The sequence below is a fragment of the Cnephaeus nilssonii genome, assembly GCF_951640355.1.
Source record: "Cnephaeus nilssonii genome assembly, chromosome: 12".
Lineage (NCBI taxonomy): Eukaryota > Metazoa > Chordata > Mammalia > Chiroptera > Vespertilionidae > Cnephaeus > Cnephaeus nilssonii.
The window spans coordinates 12,164,912-12,192,851 of record NC_137083.1 but is presented as its reverse complement, the minus strand read 5'-3'; the positions used below and the strand labels follow the sequence as shown (position 1 = coordinate 12,192,851).

Sequence of the window (27,940 nt, the reverse complement as noted above, 5' to 3'; positions counted from 1 at the left end):
CACCTATTTATTTTATTAAGGTAATATAATTTGTACAGACATCTGTCAATTATTGGACATTTGAGAGTTTTTTCCCCCCAGATATTCATTTTTTTAAAAAAAAAAAGTAATGTAAACTTTGCCATACACATTGTTTTTCATGGTTTTGGGAAATTACTTGGAATATCATTTGGAAATGAGATTAAAGACTATAAGTGTTTCTGGTTCTAATATTTTATTGCCAAATTGTTAAACTTTTCAAGAAGTCAAAACATCACCTTTTCTGGGTTCCTCTGACCACATCCAAACTTAAATTCCTGAAAACAAACCTCATTAGCAAGGTCATGATGGCTCCTCTATAAAAACAGAATCCAGCAACAAGGAAGAAATTCCATTTTCTTTTCTTGCAAGAGGCTGTGTTTTGAAGGGAAAGATGAATATCTCAATTGTAGAAATAATAGGAATTATGGTCATAGAATTGGTGTTTCATCCCTGAATGCACCTTATCCCTAAGGTCTTTATGGTCTTCTAGAACTGATTTATGGAAACGTTTTTGTGCACCAGATTTTGAAAAAGAGTTCTTAAGCTCAAGCAGGTTGGTCTGAGTCTTGGGCATCCCAACTTTAGGAATCCAACCCAGAAGAGATTTTGTTTCTTCATCGTTTTCTGTGTTGAAGGTCAACTGTTCTTCTGGCTTCCTTAAAAAACATTCTAGATCAAGAGCTTCTGAGTCTGGTTTATTTTGTACAATACTAGGCGTACTAAGGTTAACAGGGTTTTGACAAATAGCATACTGGTCAAGTAAGGCAGATTTAAAATGTTCATATTGAATGTAATGGTTGGGGTTGTAGTAAGGTACAGGTTGGGGTTTTAATGGCAGCTGTCTCCAGTACAAATCTTCTGTCTTTTTAGTATCTGTAATTTTTGGAAATGGTTGTACGTCATTAATGTTAGTCACATCTTTCGTTGGGTAACAAGGTGGACATGCAAAGGTAGATAACAAACGTTGTTCTTCCTTAATCTTGTCTTCAATTTCCTGGTATTTATGGATCATACCTGCTAGTGTGTTATCACGAAGTGCCATCAATTCTGAAGAACCGGGTATGAAGGTATGAAAATTACACAAAACTCTAGGGGTACAATCGGGACAGGTAGGTGGTCTTTGCTGGACAATAGCCTCCAGAGGACGTTGGTTCTGAATCAGTCGAGCTATTCGTCCATCCAAGGGTCTGGGGGGTTTAAGGACAGGATGGAATTTTTCCGACTGTAGTGGTGGGATAAAAAGGAGAAAAGTGATTAATTAACCTGGCATTGTAAAAGATATTGCCATAAATGGCCAGTCAAAAATCATACCCATTTTCATTGTCTAATTCAGTGATGGCGAACCTATGACACGCGTGTCAGCACTGACACGGGTAGCCATTTCTGATGACACACAGCCGCTGAGGCGGCCGCATGCCGAGGATGAAACATTTGCTGCTCTGAGGATGAAACATTTGCGAAATAATGTTTTTTCTTCAAAGTGACACACTACCCGAGTTATGCTCAGTTTTTTGGTGAAGTTTGACACACCAAGCTCAAAAGGTTGCCCATCACTGGTCTAAGTAAACACAGATGGGTGTAGGAGTACACATTCGACTGTTTTTGTATTTAAAGATATTGAAATTTGGGTCCTAAAAAACATGTTTTCCTCCTCAACTAGTTTTTATTAATATGGAAAGGGTGTATTTTTACTTGGCTATACAGAAATTCCTCTATGTAGGAACTCTTTGCTTTCAAACTTTCAAAGATGTAAAAGAATCATTGGAACAAAACTGCCCATCACCAACAATTGATGTTAAAAGTTATTTAAATCCCTGTTATTGGCCTTCTTTATTAGGCCAAGGCAAGGGTTCTTTTTTTAAAATAGATTTTATTAATTTTTTACAGAGAGGAAGAGAGAGGGATAGAGAGTTAGAAACATCGATGAGAGAGAATCATCGATCAGCTGCCTTTTGCACACCCCCTACTGGGGTTGTGCCCGCAACCAAGGTACATGCCCTTGACCGGAATCGAACCTGGGACCCTTGAGTCCGCAGGCCGACGCTCTATCCACTGAGCCAAACCGGTTTTGGTGGCAAGGGTTCTTAAACCTTGGTTGAATCAGGATCAGCTTTGGAGCTGGAAGAAAATGAGATTCTAAAACTTGATCCTGTGAGATTATGATTCAGGAATCTGCTTTTTCAACTAACATCTCAGTGATGCTGAGGCTAGTGATGTGCCCTGTTTGTGGAGACACTGGTCTGAGAGGAATTTGCTTATCTGTTCCTGGTTTTTTTTAAGATGTTTTATAAATACTGTGAATTCAGTCATGTCTGTAACTGCAAAAGTAGTGAGTGTATTAAAAGGTTGATTTAATAGGTATATGTCTTTGGGGGGGGCAGGAGGAAGGAGAGGAGGAGTTGGGAGGGGCATGAGGGAACTTTCTGAGATGATGGTAATTTTCAATATATTGCTACAGGTTTGGGTTACAGAGGTGTATGCATTTGTCTAAACTCATTGAGTGTACACTTAAGATTTGTGCATATCATTGAATGTACATTTTTACCTTAAAAGAAAAAACTGCAAACAAATTGAACTGTGGTTAATGACATACATGCTGAATGTTTAGGGGTGAAGTATACTACTGTCTTCAATTTACGCTGTGCATAAAAATAATAAGGATGGGTGTAGGAATGGAAAGATAGATTATGTGATAAGTATAGTAAAATGCTCATGGTAGAATCTAGGACATGGGCATATGCATATTAACTGTAAAACTGTTTAAACTTTTCTGTGTGTTTGAACATTTTTATACACCGAGTGGTCAGATTATTATGATCTCTGAACGCATAATAATCTGGCCACTCAATATATATATGTATATATGTGTGTGTGTGTATGTATATATATATTAGAAGCCCGGTGCATGAATTCGTGCATGGGTGGGGTCTGGCCAGCCTGGCCAGGGGGAGGGGACATGGGCGGTTGGCCGGCCTGCCAGCTGGTCGAACTCCTGGTTGAGGGGACAATTTGCATATTAGCCTTTTATTATATAGGATATACACTGCGTGGCCAGATTAGTATGTGTTCAGAGATAATAATAATCTGGCCACTCAGTGTATATTGAAGAAAAAAAATCTAAAAAAGAATGGCTATATGATGACAACAGAATAAGACAGCAGAGATAAAAATGAGAATAGTGAGATAGTATAAGTAGTTTGGACTTGGGGAAAAAAATGGACTTAGGAACATACTTTTGGAACCTACTCTGTTCATAGTTGGAAGAATTTATTTGTAACAAATCTGTTACAACCTTTAATGAGGTTTGAGTAGATACTATGAAAAAAAGAAAAAAACCCTCAAAATCATAACTCTGTAAAATACTTTATTAAATTTATCATAAAGAAAAAGTATATCCCTAGATGGTTTGGCTCAGTGGGTAGAGCGGCAGCCTGTAGACTGAAGGGTCCCGGGTTTGATTCCCGGTCAAGGGCACTTGCCCGGGTTGTGGGCTTGATCCCCAGTGGGGGGCGTGTAGGAGGCAGCTGATCAATGATTATCTCTCATCATTGATATTTTTCTCTCTCTCCCCCTTCCTTTCTGAAATCGATAAAAAAATATATTAAAAAAAAGTATAGTGTGTATCATATCCCTACTTTGAAAGTATTCCTTTATGAAGAAGCAGTATTTAATACCATTATTTTATTCTACTACAGCAAAATATTTATACACACACTTATTACCACTAGCCCATGCTTTCCTAGAGTCTATTATTTATGTTATAGTTAGAAACCAGCAAGATTCATTGAAACTTCCAACTACTTTAGGCATATTTTATCTTGCTATTAATAAAAATGTAGGTGTTGTTTTACTTGCACAATAATTTTGCACATAATATTCTTGATAGACATCCTTTGTACAACTGTGCATATATTTCTAAATAAAAATGATAAAACTGCTTCCTCTGGGTAAACTCTGTGGAAGTCTGGACAACTGCTGAACACACTTAACAAAAGTAGATGTATCTCATCTTTTTAAAAAAATTTTATTTTTTTACATGTTTTTATTGATTTCAGAGAGGAAGGGAAAGGGAGAGATATAAACATCAACGATGATAAGAGAGAATCTTTGATCGGTTGCCTCCTGCAAACCCCCTAGTGGGGATCAAGCCCGCAACCCGGGCATGTGCCCTTGACTGGGAATCGAACCTGGGACCCTTCAGTCCATAGGCTGATGCTCTATCCATTGAACCAAACCAGCTAGGGCTATATATCATCTTTTCTAGCCTTAGAGAATGCTAGTTGAAAGTGAAAAATTAAGAAAATTAAAAACCCTTCAGTGAGTGACACAGCACAGTCTATGGAACTAGTCTGGTGTTAATGATTTTATATCACTTTGGGAAATACTGAAGCTAGTATAAAAATTGTGTACAGTTCAGTCTAAAATAGAGTTCATATTGAAATAGATTATAGTTGTTTTTTTGTGTTTTTCCACAGTTTATCTCTTTGAAAATATTAATTTTGTTTTCAAAACTTTGTAGTTTTAGAGCAGTGGTTCTCAACCTTTCTAATGCCGCGACCCTTTAATAAAGTTCCTCATGTTGTGGTGACCCCCAACCATAAAATTATTTTCGTTGCTACTTCTTAACTGTAATTTTGCTACTGTCAATGAATCGTAATGTAAATATCTGTGTTTTCCGATGGTCTTAGGCTCTACAGCAGCGGTTATCAACCGGTGGGTCACGACCCACAGGTTTGACCCACCGGTTGATAACCGCTGCTGTAGAGCCTAAGACCATCGGAAAACACAGATATTTACAATTCATTGACAGTAGCAAAATTACAGTTATGAAGTAGTAACGAAAATAATTTTATGGTTGGGGGTCACCACAACATGAGGAACTGTATTAAAGGGTCGCGGCATTAGAAAGGTTGAGAACTACTGTTTTAGAAGATAAAATTTAAGCCCCAAATAAAATAATAAATGAATACTATTAGGCCATTTTATTTCATTTACTTATTATAATCATAAAGGGCTTGATCATTTCTGTCAGGTCATTTCACATAATTAAGAAATCTGATATTTACAGAGAATGTACTGGCTTTTGATTGTAATTCAGCCAACAATCATTGTGGATATCAGAAAGAAGCCTTTATCTCTTCAAAAGCAGTGATAATTTACAAGATACACAAATATGCAAAGATTCACAGAATTTAAGAATCTCATTAAATTACTAGGTAAGCGTTTGTAAAACAATGCCATTGTAAATTTTAGCAACAGTAACAGTATAAAATGTTTTTTAGAAAACAACCATTCTGTGAAGAAAAAAAGAAACCTACCTTGTTCTTCATAAGAGTGAAGAAAGGTATTCAAGCCAGTTTAGATCAATTCAGAATTAACTTCTAAAATGAGTTAAAATGTCCTTTTTCTAGTTTAGTCACCAATATTCAAAAAGCAAGAAGTGGGCAAAGCAAGAAAGAGTCCAACATGTGGATACTTTCCCCCCAAATAACTGAGAGTTGACTGCAATTACTTACAGGTTCTGGGTCAAATCCTATCTGTCCAGTTAACTCTGCTATCGCCTTTTCATGGTAATCATCCAGTTCAAGGGGGTTCATGGGCCCCAGACCTTAAATAGAAACATCATGTCTTATTATTTTGTTAAATGAAAATGCCATGTAAATGACCTTTTAGAGAAAAACTCACCCATTCCCCTTTGTAATCCTTATATAAAAACCCAGGGTCTGTAACATCCAAAACAATCAAAGCCTGGGCCGACTGGAAGTCAGTCCCGCAGTCAGTGCTGGGCTGCTGTGGTGACCCATCACTGACTGCTGAAGGGGCTGTGGATCAGGCCAGGAGAGAGGCTTGGAGAGAGAAGCAGGGTCTGATCCGTAGCCTCCGTGGCAGCTGTTGATCAGCCCTTGCCTCTCTCTCTGGGCCTGGCCAGCAGCCACATCTCTCTTTCTCTCTGGGCCTCCTAGGGGGCTGCTGGTCAGCCCCGCCTCTCTGATCAGGCCCAGAGATAGGCCCAGAGATGCTGACTGGCATAGAAACTAACCAATCAGAACCAAATCTAGGTGAATTGTGAGGAGCCAATGGCTGCCTAGGAGGCAGAGCTTTTGATGTTGACTGGCATAGAAACTGACCAATCAGAACCAAATCTGGGAGAACTGCGAGGAGTCAATGGCTGCCTAGGAGGCGGAGCTTCTGACGCTGACTTGTATAGAAAATGACCAGTCAGAACCTAATCTGGGTGAACTGCGAAAGCAGAACCTAAGGTGGGGCCTGAGGAGGGGTTTTAAGGGCAACAGCTGTTTGGTGTAAGGTGTAAGAAAGCGATGCAATTTTTTAATGACTGGTTTGGCAGTATAGTGCATATGGCTATCAGTCCAGATATAGGGATTATGTATTTTTGTCTGCCATGAGCATCTCCTCCTGCTAAGAAAGGCTTTTCCCGCTGATTTAAGCAATGCTATCCTATATAATCTATACTAATAATTTATACTAATAAAAGGGTAATATGCTAATTAGACTGGGTTGACTGGCCATCTTCCGGATGTCCGACTTCCTTCTGGACAAAGCCATGGTGGTGGAGGCTGAGGCAGAGGCAGTTAGGGGCGATCAGGCTGGCAGGGGAGGGCAGGTGGGGGCGAGATCAGGCCGGCAGGGGAGGGCAGTTAGAGGTGAACAGGCAGGTAGAGGCAGTTCGGGGCAATCAGGCTGGCAGGGGAGAGCAGTTGGGGGTGAGATCAGGCTGGCAGGGGAAGGCAGTTGGGGGTGAGATCAGGCTGGCGGGGAGGGCAGTTAGGGGCAATCAGGCAGGCAGGCAGGCGAGTGGTTAGGAGCCAGTGGTCCCAGATTGCGAGAGGGATGTCCGACTGCTGGTTTAGTGGGATCTGGCCTAAACCGGCAGTTGGACATCCCTTAAGGGGTCCCCGACTGGAGAGGGTGCAGGCTGGGCTGAGGGAACCCCCACCCCCGTACATGAATTTCGTGCACTGGGCAACTAGTATAATTAGAACAATAAAATGAAAACCAACTTTACCTCCCAGTTACTTGCTAAGAGAAACTTACCACCCATCTTAATTTCTATTGGTACTTTAGATTAAGAAACAGGGGGAAGTATTAGATCAGTGATGGCGAACCTATGACACGCGTGTTAGCACTGACACGTGTAGCCATTTTTGATGATACGCGGCCGCCTGCCGAGAATGAAACATTTGCTGCTCCTGAGGATGAAACATTTGCGAAATAATGTTTTTTCCTCAAAGTGACACACTACCCGAGTTATGCTCAGTTTTTTGGTGAAGTTTGACACAGCAATCTCAAAAGGTTGCCCATCACTGTATTAGATGAAAGCTTATAACAGCATTTGCCAACAATCTAATTATGTTCTTTTTACTTGTATTAAAGTGAACTCATACCTGTGAAATCACGATTGTATGAATTGATCCAGTGGGACCTCTCAATATTTCTTTGTATGTTGGCCTCTTTTTCAGAGTTAATAGGATCCCATGAATTTAAAGAAGTGTTAGGAGCGAAGGTTTTAGGAGGTTTGGGGTAGAATACTGGCTTGTTTTTCTCAACACATTTAGGAAACTAGAATATGAACATGAAAGATTATTACAATTAATGTCATCTAGTAGAATAAGAGCTGATTCACTATCTCAATAAACAGTGGCTATTGTTTTCATTTTATCTTTAAAAAATATTTTTATTGACTTTAGAGAGGGAGAGAGAGGGAGAGAGAGATAGAAACATCAATAATCAGAGAGAATCATTGATTGGCTGCCTCCTGCATGCCCCCTTATTGGAGATTGAGCCCACAACCTTGTTATGTGTGCTTGACGGGAATCAAACCTGGGACCCTTCAGTCCTCAGGCTGGTGCTCTATCTACTGAGCAAAACCTGCTAGGACTATTTTATTTTTGATTATACACAAATATAATGGTTTGGACAGTCAATTGCAAATCTTGCTGAAAATCTCTCATTTACTCTATGCATATTTGGAGTTACTTAATATAGTTTAAATCATAAGAATAGAGTTGGGGGACACACAGTAAGTGAAATATAGTCCTTTTCCACCTTCTTTCAGGTGGAACCTTATTTTGGTAATTGTAGAAATGTTACATAACTGCCCAAACTATCTGAAATCAGCTAAGAAAACAACAACAAAAAATGTGAATCCTGGTCAAAATCTCAAAATTTTCACCCAGATAGAATATAAAAATATTCCATCTTTTGGACTTGTAGAAACATATAGAGTAAAAACATTTTTTACTTTGTTTTAAACATACATTAAAAATACTTACATCATAATACACACCCTGACCTGGCCAAGTCAAGGCTTTCTTCTTTGAATCCATGGGAAAATCAACCAGTTCATATCTGTAAGGATTACCTGGAATTTTCAGGGCAAGCACTGTTATTCTGAATATATAAGAACAATCTTCTAATTCATGGGATTTATGGGTGCAGTAAATAGAAACAAGACAATATGAGGTGGAGAGAAATGCAGGTGCACATTTTAGCTATATAGTTAATAGCTTGCTTTGACTTCTTGACCTCCTTCCCCCCTTAATATGCAGTGTAAGGGCCACACAGACTGAGAATGACTCTCTAATCATAGTGCTCCCAGTGGTAGGAGGGGGAATTGTACTTTACCTATCTGTTAATGAAAGGAATTTTTAGGTAAATTATAAATCTTCCTGGATCCTCTTTCTAGTTTAGCAAATATAATTCTAAACTACCTGTTTTGGCTTTTCCCTGCCTAAATATCAAGAAATAGAGTTAGTACTTGATTACCAAAAAGGTATTGAAAGAGAATATCTTAAACAATACAGCTTCCTAGGCCTTGGTGGTAGTGTTCGCCCCTTATCCGCAGGGGATATTTGAGGTTGAGGGTAGTACGGAACTTTCTATATGATATGCTTTTTTCAGGCTGATAACGCAGATGCTTTCTAAGTGACTAATGAATGGGTGGCACCATACAGCATGGACACGCAGGACATGGGGATGATTTATGTCAGGGTGGGACTGAGTGGGACATTGGGAGAGTTCATCACCCTACTTAATGGCATGCAGTTTCAAACTTACAAACTGTTTATTTTTGGAATTTTCCATTTAATGTTTTTAGACCATGGTTGACAGCAGGTAACTGAGTAATAAAAATAGTGACTGCTTACACTTATCTCTGTTACCTATGAAGTAGGCACTGATATTCCTGTTTTATAGATTGAGAAGTGGAGGAAACTGTCCCATGGTCTATGGGTGAGTAAGTGGCAGAGCCAGGATTCTACCCCTGCAGTCTGACTCCATAGTCCCTGCTGTTAACTTTGCACTCGCTTGTTTTCTCGATTCCTTTATTCTAATGCTAACCGTGTCGAGTCACACTGGACATCCGAGTGCAAAAGGTTAAACATTCCACTGTAGTATTTCTCAAAATGTTACTGTCCCCTGTAAGGTACTGAGGTTGACAGTAATGACAGTATCTGTTCTTATATTTGGGTTCAATTATTCATGTACAGAGGACCTGAATTACAGGACAGTTCTTGGGTCTTACCTTCCTCACAGCCCAAATTCATTCAACAAGTATTTATCTCTGCCTACCGTGTACCTTTTCTGTTGCCTTCAGTTACTTTCAGTCTTTTGCTGTAGGTTTCTTCTGTTTTGAGGTGTCTAGTGTGGGATAGACTTGATGACTAGTGTATGGGTTTACCATCCTCTATAGTAAAACTAATATGGGAAGACCCCAATGTTTGCATCTGTGATAAAATGCTCCCAGGTGTTAAAAGGCACTGACCAAACTGCTCCCATCACTTTCTGAGTCTTATTTCAATGAGGACCTTTCACTTTCATCATGGCTGCTACATCCATGATGCTCTGAACCCACCACTGTCCCTTGTGCTGATGACCTGAGCTAAGATGGAATTTTAAAAAGCTAAGCCATAGGAGAGAGCAAAAAGGAAATAAAAACAACCAATTCTACAATGTTTGTTTCTGATTCTATCTTGGGAGGTTCTGTATAAAGAAGAAAAGTTAAGGGCACCTGCAGAGATTCTGATTTAATTGTCTGTGGCGAGGTCCCAGCTGATTCTAAAGTGCAGCCACAGTTGAGAACAATTTTCTGCTGGTCACACTTTTGTGACTTGAGTCCTTTGCCCTACTTTCTTTAATTTTATTATTGAATAAACTCAAAATATAAGAAAAATTAATACTGTTCTGATTTTAAATTACATTTTACCTTTTGTCTTCAAAATCAGTGTATCATAAGGCTTCGTTGGCACAGTGGGAGGAAATGGCTGCTGGCCTCGGGCGTTAATGCCAGTGTAGCGATCCTTAGGTGATGTAAAGGTCGGGAACATGGCACCGCGACAGATGTGTGTGTGGTAGGGATGTTCAACTGGATACGGGGAGCAGATTTCACTGAGATTTAGTTGAGTCAACAAAACAAAACAGAAGTGCAGTTTTAAAAAATTAATCACCAAATATTTATTGGAGCCCTTCTTTATGGCGGTACTATACTAAATCCAAGGTTGCAGGTTCAATCTCGAGTCAGAGCACGTACGAGAATCAACCAGTGGTTGCATAAATAGGTGGAACATTGAATCAATGTTTCTCTCTCTCTCTCTTTCCCTTAAGTCAGTCAATCAATCAATAAAATATTTATTGGTAAGACAAAAATCTGGACTCCAGGCAAAAGTCATTTATGAGGCCAGTCAGCTCCTTTTTTGTTTGTAAAGGAATTTGGTTTTCTTGCCCTTGTCACAAACTCTCTCACCTGAACATATTTTTGAATTGGGTATAGCGTTATTTTATTGCTGATCATTAAAAACTTTTCCAGTTTACTTACTTTGCTTAAAAAGGGCCACATCAACTACTACACAGGGCACAAGGTTGTCAACTTTAATGATATTGGAAGAGAATCAGGGCATTCCTAAATTCCAAATGACTGACATTCCTCAGAGTCATGACAATTAGTTTAGTAACTGCTCTTTTAATGAAGCATACTGACTCTTTCATTTTATATACTACACATTTGTTATAAATAAATATTTCCAGTGTCCAATTCAGTGGATTCCATAGTAAACCATTCCCCTTAATTTCCTCTTTAAAATCTACTTGAAAATAAGTAAGCATTTATAGTTTGAGCAAACTGTGTGAGTAAAGTAGGAATGAACACATTCGTGCTCATGGAGAGTGTCCAATCTACTTGAGTCAGGAAAGGATGGAGTTTACTGTGGTCAGGTACAAAGCCCATGTTCTGCCTGGCTGGTGTTGCACAATGGTTTGGCGTCAACCTATGAACCAGGAGGTCATGGTTCAATTCCTGGTCAGGACATGTGCCCAGGTTGTGGGTTTGATCCCCAGTGTGGGGCTTGCAGGAGGCAGTTGATCGATGATTTTTCTCTCTCATCATTGGTGTTTCTATCTATCTCTCCCTTCCTCTCTGAAATCAATACACATTTATTTAAAAAAAAAAAAAGAGATTACTCATTATTTTAGAAAGTAAGTTTTAAGGGCCAAGAACATGTTAAATTACAACAAAAGAACTACAAGAATTTCATAAACCATTTCTGGGGAGTGGTCTCCTTGATAGGAAGTAAATTTGCAAAATGTGTGTGTAGTTCTCGGAATCTTCTGGTTTTGTCTGTGGCTAGGATTTTGGCTTCATGAAGAAGGGGTAAAAGGTGGGAGTTAGGAAGGCAGGGCAGAAATTTTCCCCCCTTTATATTCTAGAAATGTATATTTCCTAGCAAATAGTGTTAAGTTATATCCAGTAATGATTTAGGAAGATGTTATTTATTCTAAGACCTGAAAACTATGGACTCTGTGTGCTGTGAGTCTATGTACGTTATGAGATTTCATTCAATATATTGCAAAGGTTATATTTAATTAAAAAAAACGTTGTAAAATTATACCTTCCATTAAATTTTCAGGTTTTATCCCACTCAGGTTTTGAATACAACAGTATTAAATGACCAGAATGTATTTTTATTCCTCTAAGGAATAAAATATTATGCAGAAAATACTATGTTCCTGGTTATATTAAATAATTTATAAAGGTTACTTTCATTTTGTGTCTTGAGTCCCTAAATAGAGAAGAAATATTAAGAAAAGGCAGAACATCATTCACTTAATCTCACAGGCATTTAAATAAAGGAATTTGGTTTCTATACATCGTTCAGTTAGAGGCCTGGGCTGTCTGAGCAAGAGTTACCAAGATGTTTACCAAGATGATAACGGCTCTTTCAGGGGGGTATTTGAGGACCATGTCAAAGGAAGAGACTTTGGAATTTATCAGGCTACAAGCAGACAGCTGATTTGAGAAAAATAACCCAACAAAAAGGGCTTTACTTTTCATATTGCTATTAAGAGAATTTGGAAAGTCCAAAACAAAGGTCTTCACATAGTTCTTTGTTTTTTAAACCCCGAAACAACTAAGATTTAAAAAAATTTTTTGGCCTTTTTAAATCCTCACCCAAGGATATTTTTCCATTGGTTTTTAGAGAGTGGAAGGGAGAGGGAGAGACAGAGAGAAACATCGATATGAGAGAGAGACATTTATTGGTTGCCTCCTGCACGAACCTCAACCAAGTCTGGGGAACCTGCAACCAAGGTTCGTGCCCTTGATTAAAATTAAACCTGGGACCCTTCAGTCCATGGGCTGATGCTCTATCCACTGCACCAAACTGGCTAGGGATAAAATTTAATTTTAATAGCCTTTTGAGCAGATCTTACCCTGTAACACAATTTTAAAATGTTACTTTATTATTTTCAGTTAAGACTGACAGGGACTTTAGTTGCATCAAGCACACCTAGTGTTTAGATCCTGGCTTCTAATACCATTCTCCCATAGAAGGAACTGGGCTGATTCTAGGACTGGCGCAGGAAATATATGAGTCTGTAGCATCTTGTACTGCCAGAAAGTAAGGAACTGTCCAAAGGAAAATAAAACCCTGACAACAGTAAGTGATATAGTACTCAAACAAACAAATAAGTCAGAAGGACACCACACTGATAGGTATGTGGATTTAGGAGCCAACTGAAAGAGCACCCAATGGTCAATCTGAGTAAGAGAATAAGTAGTACAGGATTACTTCTAAAGCACCAAAGTACAACATGAATATCCATGAGTCCATACTGATATAAGCGGATCATAAATAAGTGGGATAGAACAGACAAATCTCCATGTAGAACAATGCCAGTCAGTTATGCAGGTACTTTTTCCTCAAGGAGGTGGAGCATAATTCTAGTGCAGGCTGTCTAGAATGACTTTCTTCTAAAGAGTACAATATGGGAAGGGGAGAAAACAAGATTAACTGTACAGTGGGGAAACGTGATAAACATTACCTCAGCTAGGTAATCAAGGTCAACATCAACAGTGGTAAGTTATGTTGACAGCATGTACTCTTTTAAATAATTAAAAAAAATTTCAAATAGCATGTACTCATGATAGGATGTGATAAAAATGGCACTTTACCTCTTCCTTCCCCAAACACATTACCTGAGTCCATTCATGAGAAAAACACCAGACAAATCCCAACTTGCGGACATTCTGCAAAGTATCTGACCTGTAATCCTCAAAAGTGTGTAGCCCATAAAAAAGGAAACTGAAATGGTCACAGCCAAAAGGAACCCAAGGAACTAAGGAGACTACCAAATTCTTGGATGGGATTCTGGAACACAAAAAGGACCTTAGGGGAAAAACTGAGGAAATCTGAGTAAAGTATGGACTTTATTTTTTATTTTATTTTTTATTGATTTTTTACAGAGAGGAAGGGAGAGGGATAGAGAGTCAGAAACACCGATCAACTGCCTCCTGCACACCTCCCACTGGGGATGTGCCCACAACCAAAGTGCATGCCCTTGACCAGAATCGAACCCAGGACCCTTCAGTCCACAGGCCGAAGCTCTATCCACTGAGCCAAACCGGTTAGGGTTAAAGTATGGACTTTAGTTAATAGTAATGCATTAATATTTGGCTCATTCATTGTGACAAATGGACCATACTAATGTAAGATGCTAATAACAGGAAAAACTGGGTATGAGGTATATAAACAGTATATCTCTACTGTTTTCCAATCATTTTGTAAATATAAAACTACTAAAAAAATTAGTTTAAAAAAAAGATTAGCAGGGCATATAATTAGGGGAAATCAATGATACTCTAACTTTGGGCTTGTATCAGTCTCTCCCACATTCATGAAAAGTCTCATTTGTCCCCACACTAAGACCTATGGATCGCCAATACCTTTTTTCCTTGATTAGAACAGAGAAGGCCCTGGCTGGGTATCTCAAATGGTTAGAGCATCATCCCAATATGCCAGGGTTGCAGGTTTGATCCCTGGGCAGGGCACATACAAGAAGCAACCAATGAATGCATAAGTAAGTGGAACAAGAAATTAATGTTTTTCTCTCTAGAATCAATACATTAAAAAAACAAAAGAACAGGGAAGGGAAATACAAGTGTATACTTACCCTACTGCTGAATTAGGTGGTTTGGGCAACCTAGAATAAAAACAGGAAACAAAGCCTAATTTATATTAAGGACTTTTTAAAGCTTACATTTCTATTAGAAATTTGCTTAAGAATAAAGAAGTATCCAATTTTCTTTTTCTAAAAATACATATTTTATTGACTTTTTTACAGAGAGGAAGGGAGAGAGAGTTAGAAACATCGATGAGAGAGAAACATCAATCAGCTGCCTCCTGCACACCCCCTACTGGGGATGTGCCCGCAACCTAGGTACATGCCCTTGACCGGAATCGAACCTGGGACCCTTGAGTCCGCAGGCCGACGCTCTATCCACTGAGCCAAACCGGTTAGGGCAGAAGTATCCAATTTTCCAGCTACAGTGTCTTTTATATAATATTGACTTTATAATATCTTGATTGACTTTCTGGAACAATGAATAGCTGACCAGAGAGAGATGACGTTATCCTATCTCAGTGGTCTATTCATCAATTTTTTACCATTCTGATGACTCTAATTTCAGTCCTACTAAACACCCGTTGTGCATTTCTTATTTGCAGTGCAGGTAGGACTGCTACTCGTAAAGATAACAGAGCTCTTGTTCTTATTGACATTCACCCTCACAGTCAAGCGGTAGCAAGTGCTCTCAGGCAGCCTGCCACCGTGCATGTGGTGCAATTACACGACCTAAAGTGACCCGAGTGTGACACAGTTCTGTGTGTGCTTTGTCCTTTTGCCCAGGATTGCTGATCTCTCCATTGACAGAGGCTAGAACAAAACTGAACAAGGTACTGAAGGCACACCTTTTCTGAATCAGTTCATTTGAAGTTTGTGTATTTACTAAATATGCTGAGCCCTGCATACCAAGAAGTGATACTGCAGCCCAGGAACAAAGTCCACACTAGGCAAGGATTGTCATCCACTTTCACTGGGTTCCAGCAGTTAGTTTCAAACTATGAAAACATTTCTAAATATTGCAGGTGTGAAAAATGAACAGAATGTTAATCAGTCAATAGTAAAGATCAGTAAAGTTGAGTATACTCTTAATTTTTTATGCTTTTCTATTTGGGAAATGGTTTATTAGCCATATAATTTTATTAGTCTGTATTATAAACACATGATTCATATGAACTATATCATGTTTATGCCCTTCTTTATTTGGACTCTAAATTTGTGGGTTTGGAACTTAAAAAACAAACAAACATGTCTTGTCTTCCGGTTATATTTCTGGTTGAGTTGGGGAACAGGGGGCAATGAATATAACAATTGAAGGGATCTAGAGTTAGTAGATTGGCTATTATTTGTGAAACATTAAGTCAGCATGTAAAATTTTTCTCATGTGACACATTTAGCGATGACATTGACAAGTGTGTGCCTAAAATTGATTTGATTCAAAATTGAAACATTTTTTTAAAGAAAAAGGAAAGCTTCTAAAAGACAATCCTCAAAGTTTAAAAATAAAGTGAATGAGCCCTAGCTGGTTTTGCTCAGTGGTTAGAGCGTCGGCGTGGGGACTGAAGGGTCCCGGCTTCGATTTCAGTCAAGGGCACATGCCCAAGTTGTGGGCACTGGGGACGTGCAGGAGGCAGTCAATCAATGATTCTCATCACTGATATTTCTTTCTCTCCCTCTCCCTTCCTCTCTGAAATCAATAGAAATATATTTAAAAAAAAAAGAAATAAGAGAATATGAAAAGAAAATATGCTCAGAGACACCAATTCCTTAACCTGAACCAGTCATACTCTCATCTACTTTTCAAAGTTAACTAATCCCAAAGGGATAAACAGGGCCTACTAACCACAAATATGTCTTTTTGTCTCCCTCTTGTGGCTAAACTCTATATTAACTTCTTACTCAGAAATAGATTCCTAATCTGTTAAAGGCAAAGAAGGGATATTTTCAGTTACTTCCATATTGTCAGTGTTTTATTTTTACCTGAAAATTAAAAAGTACGATTTTGTCTTGTATACAACCAACTATTTCAAAGAGTAAAAAATAATTACTATGTATTCCTTATACAAAAGAGACTTAAGGAATAGTCTTATTAAGAGTTATTTGTAGGTTATCATAATGAATGTCTCATAAAATTCCAATTAAAATTTTTGTTGAGGGCACTTAGCATTTTCTGTGAACCTTTACAGAAATGTAACTTTTGTATAGATTGAGTAACTAGGTCAAAAGCAGGGAAATGGACCAAAGTGGCCTATTTAAATCCCTTCGAACATTATAATCTCTATTTCCTATTTTTTCCTCACTTGTTTAAATATTAGAATCAGTGGGTTTAGGTTTATTTGATTTATTTTTGTCATTTGGTCTTGGTTTCTATTATTAATGATCTCTATAAAAAAAGGAACACTTGTATTTTCTAAAAGTTCCCATTTTTTTTTAAGCATTTCTCATATAACTCATTTTCACTTAACAAATGTTATTTGGCCTTGCTGGTGTGGCTCAGTGGTTGAGTGATGACCTATGAACCAGGAGGTCAGGGTTTGATTCTCTGTCAGGGGACATGCCCCGGTTGCGGGCTCCCTCCCCAGCAGGGGGTGTGCAGGAGGCAGCCAATCATTGGTCCTTTCTCATTATTGATGTTTCTATTTCTTCCTCTCCCTTCATCTATGAATTCAATCTATTTATATAAAAACCTAAATGACCATTATGACCAGACGACCAGCCAGTAACTATGACGTGCACTGACCACCAGGGGGCAGACGCTCAACACAGGAGCTGCCCCTGGTGGTCAGTGTGCTCCCACAGCCAACCTCCCATGGTCCCTCCCCCTAGCCAGTGGGCCCTGGGTGAGACAGCCCCGATCGATAGCCGGCCAGGCCGAACCCCCCCCCATCCCCGTGCACAAATTCATGCACCAGGCCTCTAGTACAAATATTAAAAAATGTTATTTGATCTCACATAAGAAAAAGAAACCCCAAACTTACAAAGAATCATTTCCATAGATGTCACTTTTTCTGTTCTGTGTCAAATAATAAAACTGTTCAATAGGAAGCCTTCTGAAAAGAAAGAAAAAATTAAATTTAACATATTTTCAAATTAACACAGTGTAACAGTGAGACAGGAAAAGACAAATAGCAAATAGACTAATACAACCGTGTGTTAGGAATATCAGTATATGAAAAGGTGGCTTTTTATTTTACTATTTTATTTTTTAATCTTCACCTGAAGACATGCTTAGAGAGAGAGAGAAACATTGATGTGAGAAACATTGATCGGTTGCCTTCCATATATGCCCCAAATGGAGATTAAACCCACAGACCAGGTATGTGCCCTGATCAGGAATCAAACCAGCAACCTTTCGGTACACAGGCTGACGCTCAACCAACTGAGCCACTCCGGCTGGGCAAAACGGAGGCATTTTAAATCAGTGGAGGAGGATTTATTTTCAATAAACAATGCAGAAAAATTCAATAGCTATTTGGAGAAAAATATATTTCATACTACTCACAAAGGTAGTTTTCAAATGGATTAAAAATCTAAAGAACTAGGAACTACATACAATTATTAAAATAAAACATACAAGAATGCATTTTTTTTCTTGGTGGTAGGAAAAACATTTTAAATAATATTTTTCTTTTAAAAGTCAAAAACCAAAAGGAAATACAATAACATCAAATGAAAAACTTGAAGTCAGGACAGCATAAAAAGTTCAAATAAAACAGACTGGAGCCCTGGCTGGTGTGCCCTGAGAGGTCACCAGTTCAATTCCCTGTCAGGGCTCATGACTGGGTTGCAGGCTCCATTCCTGGAAGGGGGCATGCAGGAGGCAGCCAAGCAATGTTTCTCTCTCTTTCCCTCTTCCTTCCTCTCTCTCTAAAAATCAATAAAAACATATTTAAAATATAAAACAAAACATAGATTGGAATACTTGCAATAAAGGTATGTAAAGGATTAATATCCAGAACATAAAGAACTAATAAAATCTATAGCTAAAAGACAAACAATAAAAATGGAGAAAAAATAAGAACAGAAAAGGAAAGGAAATGTAATGGCTATACCTAAGAAAAAATTTCTCAACCTAATCAGAGAAATGCATTCTGATAACCAAGATACTTATTAGATGGGCAAAGATTATACAGTTTGATACTATAATACAGTTGGGCAAGAGTGCGGAGAAATGGATACTTTTAGCCACTACCAAGAGAATATAAAGCACTTGGGCTCTAGCTACTAAAATTGTGTATGAGCTCAAACTGGCCTGTACAAACATATTCATTACCTATAGTTAATGCAAAAAAAAAAATTATGAGAATGGCTAAGTAATCTATGATGTATCCATGTTGTGGAACACTGAGAAATTAAAAAGAATGAGATTGATCTGTATTTATAATCTCTAGATTATATAGCAATAAAAAAGAACTAACTTACCTAATACTATATATCAAATGTATCCACATATAAAATAATACCATATATTTTCAATCGGTGCCCATATAATTCTGTAAACTATAGGTGTGAAAGGAGGTACAGGGTAGTGGTGACTGCAATTCTCTCCAGGAAGGAGACTGGGATTGGTGGGGTGGTGGTCAAAAGAGATTGGACCTTTTAGATTTTTAAAAAAGATTTTTTTTTTTCCAGAGCACTTTTAGGTTCACAGCAGAGTTGAGAGGAAGTTTTTAGACCAGGCATCCTGTCTCTGGGGAAACTACTTATTGGTAATTGGTTCAGAGCATGTGCCACACTTTTTTTAAAAAAAAATATATTTTATTGATTTTTTACAGAGAGGAAGAGAGAGGGATAGAGAGTCAGAAACATTGATCAGCTGCCTCCTGCACACCCCCCACTGGGGATGTGCCCGCAACCAAGGTACATGCCCTTGACCGGAATCGAACCTGGGACCCTTGAGTCCGCAGGCCGACGCTCTATCCACTGAGCCAAACCGGTTTCAACCTGTGCCACAATTTTTAGGACAACACTCAGCCATAACTGAATAGTATTTCACACTACTCAAAAAGATAATTTCTGATGGGTTAAAAATCTAAGGAATTGAGAGAAATACATACAAATATTAAAATAAGACAAGAATGTATTTTTTTCTTGGTGGTAGGAAAAACATTTTAAATACGATTTTCCTTTTAAAAGTAGAAAACATCGATTAGTTGTCTCCCACATGTACCCTGAGTGGGGATCAAACCCACCACCTGGGCCTGTGCCCTGAGCAGGAATTGAACCCGTGACCCTTCAGTGTATGGGAGGAAGCTCCAACCTAGCCACACCTGCCAAGGAGGCAAGGGTTGAATTTAAAAGGTGCACTGGTCTTACCAGATTTGCAGATGGTAGAATAGCCTATGGGAGATTCGGTTATGGCCGAGTGTTGTCCTCGAGTGTGGCCCATGCTCTGAACCACTGACCAACAGTTTCCCCCAACGACAGAATGCCTGGCCGGAAAAGCACAGGGTGTAAGTGGGAAATTGCCTCTGACTGTTTTCTTTCTGTTACACTGGAGAACTAAATTTTACTTCCTGCACAGCCCCTTGGGCTATGCTGGTTTAGAGGTCAGGAGAGCAGTGCTTCATCAAGAGGACACAACAATGGTCCCTCTGAATTGGAAGTGGAACTGATGATGTGGTAATTTGGGGCTCCTTTTGACTCTGGAGAAAACAGGGAAGAAAGGACTGTACCAAGTAGGCTGGGATGATTGATTCTTAACATGAAGGGCAAGAGGACTGCTTCTATACAATGAATGGGGAAAAAGAGTATTTCTAGACCTAAATAATCTTTTGGACGCCTCCTAGTATTGCTTCCAGTGGCATAGAATTAATGGGATACTGTAGCAGCCTCACACTAAGACCTTAGATCTCTCAGGAACAGAATTTGGCATTGTCCCACCAGGTAATGAACTACCAGCTCATGTACTGGCTGAGGGCAAGGGACTTGGAATGGATAGCGGAGGAAGGAAATTATACCACAGGAGCTGTAGAAATAAGGTCTAGTCACAGCCCATATTTTCTTCCTTGTTGTGTCCTATATACTTTTATACATTAACCAATTTTTCCTTTTTCCTTATTATTTCATATAGGATGTGTTGGTGATAGGTTTATTAAATGCATACGTGTGGACTATCGTGACAAGTTATGACTGAACTGGACAGGAGTGAATGTACACAGAGATCCCAGACGTGGAGCTGGATGCAGGAACCGATGAGACGTTGGGTCTTCCCTTTTGGGGAGGTGAGCACATTTTCATTTGCTTCTTATTGCTTTACTTGGGCTTTGAAACGGTCATTGGCCGCCACATGTTCCTGTTGTTACTGTTTCTCTCTCTAGCTGTGACTTGTCTTTCCTAATTTCTTTCAACTGCTTTAGAACAACAAGCTAGTTAGCTAGATTGTTAGTAAACTAGGTAACCAAGATTGTTAGAGAAAGCGGGAGTAAGTAAGCTGTGTGTGAAGGTTTGGTTTGATGGATTTTATTTTTAATAAATTTCATAATTTTTAGCAAATAATTCATGTGACATTATATTTACTGCTCAGATTTATCTTTGCTTTCTCTTCAGTTTTAACCCGTTTTACATAAAGTTGCTGAATGACTTTAAGATTTATAAATGATTATTGAGGTATTTTACTAACTGAAAACAATGCCCAATAGATTCTAATAACTATAGATTCATGAACAAATTAAAAATCAAAAGTTCCAAAAATTTAAGAACATCTGTACACATTAAGACCAGCTATTTGCTCAAGCAAAAACATTTTTAATTAACTCTCTTAGGATATTCCCATTTAGTTTTAAAATGAGATTAGCAAGGGAATTAAATTAATCAAAAATTCTGATAATAATACTTGAACATCTCTAAGGACAGTAGACATCCATAAACACAGATTTTTTTTTGACTGACTTCACAATTAGATATTATATAATTAGTTCTTCCATCTGTGCCTTCTTACAAATAGTCAAAGAAGTAAGTTTGGAGGCAGATTTAAATTAGAAAGGACTCACAATAGAAATAAAAATGAGTAATAAATACCTCTGCGTGAAAGGCAGAAAGCTTACTTACCTTGGCCAGGTGTCTCCACCAAATCCGTAGTGCTGATGTCCCTTGCCCATGGCACGGGGAGGCTCACCTTTTGGCCTGTGTGCCTCGGGGAGTGAAATGGGTATCATCCCACCATATTCCCTGTCAGCTCCCCATGGAAGCCTGCGTTGTTGGAGCGACTCCCTCAATTCCTGATACCTGTGGAAAAAGAGAGACTTTTAAAATAGCTTCAGTATGGAATACCATGGTCTGAATGTTTGTGTCCCCCCAAATTTTTATGTTGAAATCCTCATGCCCAATGTGATGATATTAAGGAGGCCCCACCTAGGAGGTGGCTAGGTCATGAAGGTGAGACCCAGAGAGCTTGCTAGCTTTTCCACCTTGTGAAGATACAGCAAGAGGGTGCCAGTCAGGAACCAGCAAGAAGGCTCTCACCAAAACATGAGCCTGCTGGTGCCACGATCCTAGACTTCCAGCCTCCAGCACTGTGAGAAATACATGTTTGTTGTTTATGAGTTACCCAGCTCCCTAGTCTGTGGTAGTTGGTTAGAGCTGCCCAAATGGCTAAGACAGACAACTAAAATTCCCATAGCTTCAAAACTATTTTTAGATTATATTTTCAGATTACAGAATTCTCAGTGCTGGGTAGATTATGATAGATAGTGGTTATTTAGGCATCATTGGACAGCTGAGGGAATGAGGTTAAATTCCTGAGGGCTTATAGATTATCTGTGTGTTGTTTTTTTTTCAACTATAGTTGTAGCATGTATGCTTACATGTTTTAAAAGTTTTTATTGAGCTATAACTCACATGCCATATAATTCATCCATTTAAAGTGTACAATTAAGTTTTTTTCAGTGTATTCACAAATATGTCATTTTGCAGAATTTTGAACATTACATTCCAATCTTAGGAGGCTTAATTTAGCCAGCAGTGATTATTGGAAGGCATGATTAAAGGAAAGCTCAGAACAAAGATACTTTAATTTTTAGTTGGCAGAGTGCTAATAGTCAAAAAATATTTGGTAATCAGAAAGCAATGGAATGAATCCAGAAACAAAATGGGAACGTATAATGAAATCTGAAGCAATTATCAAGGCACTTCCTTAATTAATATGTTTGTCTCCCTAATGAGCTAGACAACTTGCTAGAGCAAGCATGTCAAACTTGTGGCCCACGGGCCGCATGCAGCCCACAACGAATATTTTTGCGGCCCGGCCAATATAACGGTATGTAAGAAACATTTTAATAAAAATTTCGTAACTTAATTTTTACAATATCCTGTTATACGTAATTATTAATAATGAACTACAGCATTCGTTAATGACTGATTACTGTAATCGTGTTGAATTCATTTCCCTTACATGCCATGCATGCATAGACCATTTCTCTCCACTAATACTAGCAGTGAATATTTTAGCAGCCGATTGCCACGTCATTAGTCTTGTACTGACTTGTTTGGTGTGGGCAACAGGAAATGTTTCGCTTTCGGAGAACAAGAAAAATAGGTTTATTTGCGATATGCTTATTAATTTGTGCAGTTATTCAGTGTCTGGGAAGTCAATGTTCAAGAAAAAATATTACTTTTTATTAAAATGTTCTATTTTATGTTAACGATTACTCATTTATTTCAGCTCTTTGTATTCAGTATGTCTCTTATCGAAATAAACCTACACTTCGATGAAAATTGAAGCTATTGTGTTTTTTTTTGCGGCTCACATAAACTTAAACCTTGTTTATTTGGCCCGTGTTAGCCTTTGAGTTTGACATGCTTGTGCTAGAGATCAGAAGATGTCAACTGAATGGAAAAAGGATATAGACATCTGTGATTCTTAATAGCTGTACCTGTCATTCTTAAATTTTCAATGGAAGAAATACAAAAGAACACCATCAATTTATTAATATTTTAAAAGGCAATCAACTGAGTATATATACAGGGTGAGGCAAAAGCAGGTTTACAGTTGTGAGTCTACAAACCAGCTTCTTATATTTTTACTTATTAGTTATTGTAGTATTTTCCATGCAAATAACTATAAACCTACTTTTGCCCTAGCCTGTATTAATGACTACTGGAATTGCTTCAAAATTTATCAGTGAAGAATGCCAGAACCATAATCCTGGTTTTCTTACTATTTTCAGGCTTTCCATTAGCCCAATGGTTCTCAAAATAAGTGGGAAAACTCTGAAAATGCAGATTCCCTAGACCCACCTCAGACTTACTGAGCTAGAATATCTACTGATAGAGCCCAGGAATCTGCATTTTTAGAAAGCCCCTCAGATGATTTTGATGTACCCTGTCTGTATACCATTGGGTAACAATGATGCTAGACTGCGTGACCTATACTGGAAAGAAAAAAAAAAGTAGGCTGATGTAAGGAAATCATTTTGCACTGCTGTTAAAATTACCAACTGAGTTCAAAATACATTGTGATATTTAGAAAAAGACATCACCTTAAGCACATCCATGTTTAGAAAATTAAGCTGCTGAGAGCTAACATATGCTAGGACTCATGTTCATCCTTATCATTATGAAGGGTAATTTCTAGAAGCTAGGAGCTTTTCTTTTTGTTTTGCTTTTGAGATTTGAGTTGGGAGTTATTGACCCTTAACCTGGTCTGAAGAAATAAGCCTCAGCATTGATTGAACAGAGGTACCAATCCATGTTCTCTCTCTCTTTTTTTTAATATATTTTATTGATTTTTTTACAGATAGGAAGGGAGAGGGATAGAGAGTTTGAAACATCGATGAGAGAAAAACATCAATCAGCTGCCTCCTGCACACCCCCTCCTGGGGATGTGCCCACAATCAAGGTACATGCCCTTGACTGGAATCGAACCTGGGACCCTTGAGTCCGCAGGCCGACACTCTATCCACTGAGCCAAACCGGTTAGGACCAATCAATGTTCTCTTGATGACACTTTCCAGAGCAGTTCCGAATAACAACATTGAGAGGAAAGCCAACTTCTCATTCTATAAGCTGCCCAGCTGATTCTTAAGAGGGAGTTACCAGGAGGGGTTCTGAGAATATATGATCATCCTGACTTTCCCCCTTAGGGACTATGAAAGGAAAGAAGTCCATGGAGTAAAAGAGCAAGTTTTAGTAATTAGAAGCCAGGAACATGTTTACTATACCTAGAACATGTGTTTAATTTTATAGTCAGTTAACAAAAAGCAATTACTTTCTCAAAGATGCTTCTCTTACATTTCATGCCAGAAAAAGGGTTTTGGAGCCAATTATAAATCAACCATAAGATTATTTAGATAGAAGGGATCAAAATTTCAGTACTTTTGAGGGGATAAAGATCAATCAGATTAGGCAGCCCTAAATTCCTACTCCGAAACCTTTTGGCCAAGGATAAAACCTCACAATGCTGCTTTTGAGCCAGGGTCAACTGCTCATCCCCAGATCACACATGATCTGCTAAAGGTTCTCCGTGACTCAGGGGAAGCCCTGCCTAATCTGATGGCCCTTGGAACGGAGAAGGAATTTTGTGCTGACAACCACTTTTTGGAATCAGGTTAATAGTAGAAAAGAAGGTACAGCAAGGACTAACGCAATAGAAGTGAGCTGAGAGCCCTCTTTCCACAAATATGACAATATTCCTTTTCATTTAGTGAAAACAGTTTTCAAAAAAACACATTGAATATGATCTTTAAATTTAAAAAAATGGAGAGAACATGTTGAGATGTTAACAGGGGTCATTTCTAGATAAAGTACAGAGGTATTCTGTACAAAGGAAGTACATAGTTTTTCTTTCTGTCAAACAATGGAAAATTTGTTTTCTTTACGGATTTCCATGATTTCTAAAGTATTCGTAAGGAATGTGTTAGTTTTATAATTAAGAAAAAAGCCTTCTTTTTCCTTTTCATATAAAGAGCATGTTTACAGACCAGAACAGATCTATGCAAGATCAAGATGGTGAAAGCTGAGATGGAAGAAGAAAGAAGAGTCAAGTCTGTTGCGAGCCAGTGTTTAGGCTGACAAAGAGAACTCTTTGAGGGCCAAAAGAATCTTCACACTCTTGAAGAGCTGCTATCATGGAGATGACCGATTTTTCTATTTTGCATGGCTTCAGAGGGAAGAACCAGGATCAGCAGATGGAAATTACAAGGAGGGAAAATTTGCTCAGTAGGAAGAAAATCTAACAATCAGAAGCATTCCATGAGGTAGTGATGTCCCAGGCTTGCTGTCTGATTTCTTAATGAAATAATTCTTAAATGAAGAGTTCTTAAAGAAATAATTCTAAATGGAGTGAAATTAAAAAATAAAACAAACAAAACAAAGAAACAAAATAACCACACAGGCTAGTTTTTCACCATCCAAGTGTGAAATTTCCCAGCCCCCTCAAAATGATTCAGGTAAATACAAGACAGAAATGCTGGCACTAAGATCTTGGAAAATTTGTTTTACCTATTACTTCATACATAAAATGGAAATAGTAATAGTGCTATCTCTTAGTGTTGTGAGGATTAAAAGAATCCTATATAATAAAAGCCTAATATGCTAAGTGTCTGGTTGACCAGTTGGTGGTTCAACCAATCAAAGCGTAATATTCTAATGATATGCTAAGGCCGCTCAACTGCTCGCTATGATGAGCACTGACCACTAGGGGGCAGACAATCGACCGGTTGATCAGTAGCTATGATGTGCACTGACCACCAAGGGGCAGATGCTCTGACTGGTAGGTTAGCTTGCTGCTGGGGTCCGGCTGATTGGGACTGAGCCAGACGGGCCAGACATGCCCTGGATCCCTCCCTCTGTCCTCCCTGACTTGCCAATCTCCTGTTTCTCCCCCAGCCCCAATCATGCACTGGTGGGGTCCCTCGGCCTGGCCTGTGCCCTCTTGCAATCCGAGACCCCCTTGGGAGATGTCAGAGAGCTGGTTTTGGCCTGATCCCGCAGGCCAGGCCGAGGGACCCCACTGGTGTACAAATTCGTGCACCAGGCCTCTAGTTATTACATAAAAAGCATTTGGTAGAGTGCCCACACATGGTAATGACTCATTATATAGTAGATGCAATTACTGTGTTACAGGAAATTTGGTAAAGCAAAAATTTAGGTGCAACTATGAACAAGATGCTGGGAGTATTTTTAACCAGATTGTGTTATAGAATAAAAATGTTTGAAACAGATTAATTTTCAAATGAAGGAACCAATCATCCTAGAGTTTTATAATGCAATGGATGAATTTGATATCTACCTTTTAAAAATACACACCAACTTAATTTTTTTTTTTCACACCAACTTAATTTTTATCACGTTCCTACCAGATGTGAGCACTTTAAAGTTTAGGTAATTGTCATGTTATGCTTTCCCAATCATGTAATAAACAGAAAGCCCATAATCATAAGTGTTTTTTTCCTTACATATACAAACACATTAAAACCCTTTTAAATTGTTTTGCTTTCTCTAGCTTTTGTTTTACCTGTCCTCTGAGGCAGTTGGGCGAGTAGTTGTTTGCAATGGAGTGTGCACTTCATTGGAGTAAAACGTGTCTGACAGCAGGTCAGCTCCTTCAAGCTCCCTGCAGCAGTGGGGCCTGTGGTGGATTACCTCCATGCTTCTTGGCTAAAAAGGCACAATCTGGGAAAGAAAAGGGGGGCACACTTGAGTTGGCCGTGGGTGACTCGGTCACTGTCACAAGGACCCTCCCTCAGGGCAGGCAGGAAACAAGCTTTGCTAAATTGTTCAACCCAACGCTGCAGGGGAATCAGGCTTCCTTCCTCCCGGATAGCCCCCCTCTGTGGGCCCTCAGGTGGCAGGCACATCAATAATAACTACGGAAATAAATTTCAGCGGAAACAAATCCACAAAGTGGAAGATGTTCCTAAGTAGTGTGAACACCTGTAGGTGCGTCCATACAAGGCCTCTACTTCGCGGACATGGGCTGAAATTCAATTCTTGCCTCTAATTTAGCCATAACTGTTCGGGAAAACTTAGCTGATCAACGCGCCCCCCATGGCCCCCCTAAAAAGCAGGGAGACTCATTGTTCAACAGAATCAACAGCTGTGCTTCTGAAGGCTTCGGATATCCCGAACGAGGGAAGCCTTTTGCAGAGCGGGACCCCAAAGGGTGAGAACCCCACCCCTCCCTCAGGCTTGGAGGGGGACCCCAAGGAGGCGCCCAGGCCAGGACCGTGGGCCCGGGAGCCGAGGTCGAGCCTCCGGCCATCAGCGCCCCGCCGAGCGCAGCCTCGGGTTCGGACGCACCTGGGACATCAGCCTCCCCTTCCCTCCCCAGAGCTGGCGGGCCTCGCGGGGCGTGGAATTCCGCCGTCGTCCGCACCTGCGGCCCCGGGGAGCTTGCGGGCAGGTGCGGGAGAGGGAGAGAGAGACCGCGAGTGGGCCGGGGGTGGGGTCGAGGGTGCCTGTGACGGCGGCCGTGACCATGGCACTAGGTAACGCATTCTGGCGGGTCGGCGGGCGGCTCGTCCCGGTTAGGCAGGGAGCCACCTTGGAGCGCCAGGACCTTGAGAAT

At 39.3% G+C, this 27,940-nt stretch overlaps 1 protein-coding gene across 3 annotated transcripts; it reads right to left on the bottom strand.

Moving 5' to 3' along the window:
* Positions 1-268: 268 nt before the first annotated feature.
* SPMIP4 (sperm microtubule inner protein 4) lies at positions 269-27,940 on the bottom strand. Of its 3 annotated transcripts, none has more exons than XM_079785373.1 (10): positions 27,673-27,940; positions 26,888-27,045; positions 21,484-21,660; positions 17,412-17,483; positions 14,485-14,514; positions 10,247-10,428; positions 8,316-8,404; positions 7,428-7,602; positions 5,538-5,629; positions 269-1,243 (listed from the first exon to the last, which is right to left on the bottom strand). In XM_079785373.1, the coding sequence occupies exons 2-10, from the start codon at positions 27,019-27,021 to the stop codon at positions 422-424; spliced, it is 1,773 nt and encodes a 590-aa protein (XP_079641499.1). In that variant the 5' UTR covers positions 27,022-27,045; positions 27,673-27,940; the 3' UTR covers positions 269-421. The 3 variants fall into 3 exon arrangements, with proteins under 3 accessions (XP_079641499.1, XP_079641501.1, XP_079641500.1); XM_079785375.1 differs by having other exon boundaries at positions 17,412-17,480; XM_079785374.1 differs by having other exon boundaries at positions 27,749-27,940.

Coding starts and splice junctions, on each gene's coding strand:
- SPMIP4 (XM_079785373.1), bottom strand. CDS start 27,021: ATGGAGGTAATCCACCACAGGCCCCACTGCTGCAGGGAGCTTGAAGGA. Junction 14,515..17,411: donor ATCTATGGAAATGATTCTTT/GTAAGTTTGGGG, acceptor TTTTTATTCTAG/GTTGCCCAAACCACCTAATT. Junction 8,405..10,246: donor ACTGATTTTGAAGACAAAAG/GTAAAATGTAAT, acceptor TGAAAATTCCAG/GTAATCCTTACAGATATGAA.